Source organism: Zosterops lateralis, assembly GCF_965231275.1.
Source record: "Zosterops lateralis genome assembly, chromosome: 5".
Taxonomy (NCBI): Eukaryota; Metazoa; Chordata; class Aves; order Passeriformes; family Zosteropidae; genus Zosterops; species Zosterops lateralis.
The window spans coordinates 72,563,843-72,569,182 of record NC_139766.1 but is presented as its reverse complement, the minus strand read 5'-3'; the positions used below and the strand labels follow the sequence as shown (position 1 = coordinate 72,569,182).

Genomic DNA, 5,340 nt, shown 5'->3' with positions numbered 1-5,340 from the left:
GTCACTGTGAGCGGGAATAAGAAATTCAGTATTTCAAGTAAAGACCTGATATATCTACAAAGAACAGTTATAACCCTGAAGAAAATAGTTATAAGTGATAACGTAAATGTAACTGAAACCATTCCAAAGTTCTATTATTAAATAAGGATACGCTTCAGAAAAAAAACCACAACATATAGAAATCTACTGAAATAATTGGAATGTGTGACTATCATGGACATATTTTCATAAATTAACACATTGTGTCATTATCTGCAGAATAACTCGTTGTCATCTAGGAAGAAGTTTCACAAGAGTCATGTGACTCATTTTTTCTTCATCTGGGAAACTCCTCTAACGCAATCTCCGTGCCAGCAGAGTACAGAGGCTGGGCACAAAACAGTATATAAGCAGGAATCGACAATCCTCACACACAGCCGGAATCAACAATCCTTTGGGACGCAAGGTCACAGAACTAACCGAAACGACCCAGGAGAAAACTCCTGTCCTACCATGAACAGCAAACTCGTAGCTGTGCTGGCTCTTTTCCTGATCTCAGTAGCTGTGTCTCAAGGTAAGTAAAGCTTCCCAAAAGTCCCCTTGGTGCAGTTTTGCCAGGGCATTAACTGAGATGCTTGTCCTTGCAGAGTAGCTTTCTATTTGTCTCACCAGATTAGTCTCTTTTGAGAGATTTTTAGCACCTCTCTTCAGTCAGAAACCTACCATGTAGACCTTGGACTGAAGAGTTACTGACATCTTGTGGGAAAAAATTTAAGGATGCAACTTGCATTTGCTTTGTTTTTGTTTCAATGGAAGTGTTTGTGTCTAGAAACAGGTTATTCAGTGGCTGGAGACAGATTTTTTTTCTGAAGTGTTTTAGTGTTTCTCTCCCTTCCCACACAAGTAACAGTTTATCCTATTTGTTGCTTAGTGACCATGCTGCCTCAAGCAAGTAATACACAGTTGGAAAGGGAGAGCAAACAATATAAACACAGAAACATGGGCAAATCTCCAATTAATGAACAAATTTAGGGCTCTGTCTTCTGCAGAGTGGCAAAGTTTTTTTATCCAGATATTAAAACAGTGCAATTAACCATACCCTGTAGTCAGTATGGTTAGTAACCACAAAATATGTGGGTTCATTTTTAAAAGATTTGTTAATTTAGTTCCCAAAGTACTTGGGCATCAGCTTCCCTGAAGCCTAAGTAACTCCCTACAAGGAGGACGAGGATTTAGGCAGCTTGGACAAATGCAACGTTTTAACTGAGAATGTTGCTACAATATAACAGCTATGCTTTATGTCTTATACATTGGCCATAATATTACCTGTCAAACCCCAATCTGCCTTTTCTGCTCACAGGTAAGACCCTGGCAAGGATGGGAACCGAGCTCCGGTGCCAGTGCATAGCCACTCATTCCAGGTTCATTCCCCCGAAATCCATTCAGGATGTGAAGCTGACACAGAGCGGCCCCCACTGCAAGAATGTTGAAGTCATGTAAGTACCTCAGTAAGAGCTTCCTTCCTCTTCCCCTGCACTGCTGCCACTGCTGCCAGGCCTTTAGGCTTCACAAGCACCACAGTCAGCATGATGACCTCATGCAGCCAGACATGGTTTTTATTTTGAGAGGGACAGTTTTAAGAGAAACACCATGTTTTTCACTGTCTCTATGACCTTATGTATTCCTGAACTGACCACTGTTTGTCTGTCAGGGGACATATTAAATATTTCTAGTAGTAGAATGTGAATTTCATGGACTTGTCAGCTCTTAGTACACAACCTAATGATGTACTTTGAATCCTGCATTTATTAGGGAGGCAGTCTCAAGGAGAAAAACTAAGTTTCAACAAGCAGATTTAGGGAAACAATGAACCAACCTAACCTGGTCTGAACAGCACAAAGGCACTAAAATGTTAAAAGTCCTTATTCTGCTCAAACACCTTTCCACCACTGGAGATTTCAATTGTTGTGTAAGAAAGCTTTAGTAATATAAACAAATCCAAAACAAGTATTCATATATAGAGGGAAAGATTTTTGGGAATGTGTGACAGCTTTGAGAGCAGACACAGAGACTCACACAATTCTGAATGGTTCTGGTGTCCTCAATTCTAGAACACATAAAGCAAAACAGCCAAGTCTAACCTAGAGTAGTGGGATGAATTTATACCATCTGATCTAAAAATGCAAGATTACATTCTGTGAGTAAACAAAATCCATGTAGTAGTTTCCTGACTTTTCTTTATTCCCTTTTTTGCAGAGCTACTCTGAAGGATGGCAGAGAGGTGTGCTTGGAGCCCACTGCTCCCTGGGTGCAGCTGATTGTAAAAGCAATTTTGGCCAGGTAAGGCCCATTCCCTCTCTATCTGGGCATTGCCCTGATGGCAAACCTCCCAGAAAAAGCCAGTTTGTAGGACTCCATAGTGATACTTCCTCATTCTTTCTTAATCAGATTAAAAGAACAGGGAAGCTTCCTGCTTAATTATAGAATCAGTTTTTCTGACTATACTTCAGGGTCCTTGCTCAAGCTGATATGTCAGTACTAAACCTCTGAGTACCAGCAACATCACCTGCAGGGAAGCAAAGAAATTTCTGTCTCCCTTTAAAAGACAAGGCTTAAAAAAAGGACATCTTCCCTTTATTTAACTGCTAGTTTTGAGCTGAGGTTCTTACTGTGAGTAACTGCAGAAGCTCCTGCTGCAGAGGTTTCCCAGCTGGACACCAGACATACACACACTGGGATTTCAGAAGCTGCTTTTCAAACATCAAATTTATTCTCACTGTGCTTCAAGATAGCACAAAGAATTGGAAAGAGACCCTGCATGCTAAATTGTGCAATGCTAAGCAGTGGTAACTTGAACCTTCTTTTAAATTATCTTCTTCCCTCACCTCTTAACAGGGCTCAACAAAATTCTGACTCTCCTCTCTAAGAAACACCGGGACAGGAAAAATCCAGGAACTGCTTCTGCTCCCCTGTCAAGGGAAATGTTTGAGAAAAGCATCATTGAAGCAGTGCGCCATCTTCCACATCCTGCACAGTGCTATGATGTTAATTATGGATGGTTTTATTTATTTATCTATTTATTTAACTGTATTTAAAGAAGTCTTTCACAATGGTCAGTGTTGTCAATGGGACATGCTGCCCATGACAGTGAAGGAAAAGTGGCTTGCTGAAGGAGATTGAGAACCCTTGGCAGCCACTTTAGCCAGACATATGAAGTGAGGTGCAATGCACCTGCAGCACAGCTCATTTACACTAAGCCTGATAATTTTGCTATTTCACCAGCAAACTGATGAACCTTCCTGCTCCCCTGGAGTGCACCAGTATGTTGTGTCAACAACAGCTTCCTAAACCACAGTCAGCCTGTGGCCAGACTGTGAACTGTAATGTCTAACTTGAAAAACCTAACCTACAGAATGTGTAAGACCGTATTTGATATTTATGTATTGTGATTTCTGTGGTATTTATAGATGTATTTATTGTGCCGTTTCTATGTAAGAAAGAAAATAATTATAATTTATTTAATTTCTACTGGATTTTTCATTCCTGCTATTCATTTCTGGAGAAATATTCACAGTCTCATTACTCTGTACTTGATTGTATGTCTAATTAGCTACTCCATCAGCTAATGAAAAAAAATGCATTTTACATACATAGAGTTTGATCGTGAGAGTGTAATTATTCCTATAAATGCACTATTAAAAGTTTTATATTAAAAACCCCACATTTGTTATCTGTTTGATCTTTTAAATTTTCATTTGCTTTATTTGAAAATTCTACTTTATTTTTGCCAGCCTGATTTCTGGAACTGAAATTAAAGTTTTCAAGTCCATGGTACCATAACTCCCCCTGCTATGGTAACCTGGCATTCCTGACTACATTAACAGACTCTTAGGGTGGGGTAAGTGGCTCACTCTCCTGTCTTCAGGCTGTTCCCAATTCATGGGGACTGATGGCCTCTGGGGAAAGGCCACTTCTTTAACTCCCTTGCAGACAAAAGAGTTTTACCCCCAGATGCCTTAACACAGCTAAGTGTCCACTTCAGCCCCATAGCTATAAATCTTTACTACAACAAAAGGCCACTATCTGACCATCGAAATGGGAATTTGTAACCTTTACTTTGGGTACCCAAAGAGCAAACACTTGTCCTGGTGTAACAACTGCTTCCTATTCTGATCCCTGAAATGCAGTGCCCTGAACACATGATTCCTGCCTCTCTTAAAAATCTTCCATAAGGAAACAGAGAACAAGAGAGAAAGGACATAAGTTTAAAGACTATTGCTTTTAACTAGAATATAATTGTTTGTTTGAGGGATGCACACTTTTATTTCACTTTTATCTACAATCTGGATATTAATAAAACAGCAGAAGGATTTTTGTGGGGTACCTTTGTGATCATAAAACAAGACAGCTGTCTCTGGCTTGCTTCTTCTTGCAGACCTTTCTCAGTAAGATTGATGCCAGTCCTCTCCTTCACCATTGTTATTTTGGCATCAGCTAGAAGAGTTCTGTCACTTTAAACAACATGCCCTGTAGCCCTCCATCTATCAGGCCATGCAGAAGCCACGGAGGAGAACTGCATACTTTGGAAATATGCAGATGGTGCAGTCAGTGTCTGTGTGTGTACATGTGCACGTCTGTGCAACACAGCAGGCAGCTGGCCAGTGGGTGATTAAGGGTCAGGACATTTGCACCACAGTGAAACGATGGACCCTGAGATTTCACTGCAGCTAACTACATGTTCTTGTCCATATCATCCTCTTCCCAATCTCATGGAAGCTTCTGCTCCCCTAGGTCACTTCATTTGGCATCTTAACTGTCTTTCTGCAAGACTGTCAGAAGACCATTCCACTTTACAGCTGCCGTGTGCTTTCATGGCATCACCTTCATTCTAGTGTCCTCCACATAATGAAATGCAGCAGAGGTGTTTACATATCGTTTCTGTCCTCCGCTGTTCTCTGGGCCCCTTACTTCACTTTCCTTTCAAACCACTTCTATTCCCTTTTTTCACCAATAGGCTCATTTGGGGGGCAAGAGAAGTGGCCTATCAAGTGACAAAGCAATGACCTCCCGTCACTTCCCTGTCCTCAAACTCCCTTTCCCATGCCAGGTTGCCAGAGTTCTGCTCTAGTATGGAGATCTGCAATTTGTCCCCTCGAATTTCCGTGGTTGCTATCCTTGTAATAATGAAAGTATATTTCTCTGTAATGCATAAACACTACAAACTATAGAGGAAGTCATGGGAAGAAATACTGGAAAGTCCCTGAAAAATAGTTCTTAGAAGAACAGAGAATGCAAACATCAGTTTCTCAGCCTCAGCTTCTCAGTCTGTGCTGAACATTGGCTAACATAAACATAATATTG

At 40.7% G+C, this 5,340-nt stretch overlaps 1 protein-coding gene across 1 annotated transcript; it reads left to right on the top strand.

Annotated features, from left to right (window-relative positions):
- The first annotated feature begins 360 nt into the window (after nucleotides 1-360).
- LOC310909895 (interleukin-8-like) lies at nucleotides 361-3,663 on the top strand. The gene is made up of 4 exons (XM_083862212.1): nucleotides 361-553; nucleotides 1,340-1,475; nucleotides 2,236-2,319; nucleotides 2,875-3,663. The coding sequence occupies exons 1-4, from the start codon at nucleotides 493-495 to the stop codon at nucleotides 2,903-2,905; spliced, it is 312 nt and encodes a 103-aa protein (XP_083718338.1). The 5' UTR covers nucleotides 361-492; the 3' UTR covers nucleotides 2,906-3,663.
- Nucleotides 3,664-5,340: the final 1,677 nt, after the last annotated feature.

What these genes read in the sequence shown, in the direction of transcription:
- LOC310909895 (XM_083862212.1), top strand. Translation starts at nt 493, where the DNA reads ATGAACAGCAAACTCGTAGCTGTGCTGGCTCTTTTCCTGATCTCAGTA. An exon ending in CTCAGTAGCTGTGTCTCAAG is followed by an intron (nt 554 to 1,339) that starts GTAAGTAAAGCT and finishes TTCTGCTCACAG; the next exon opens with GTAAGACCCTGGCAAGGATG. An exon ending in GTAAAAGCAATTTTGGCCAG is followed by an intron (nt 2,320 to 2,874) that starts GTAAGGCCCATT and finishes ACCTCTTAACAG; the next exon opens with GGCTCAACAAAATTCTGACT.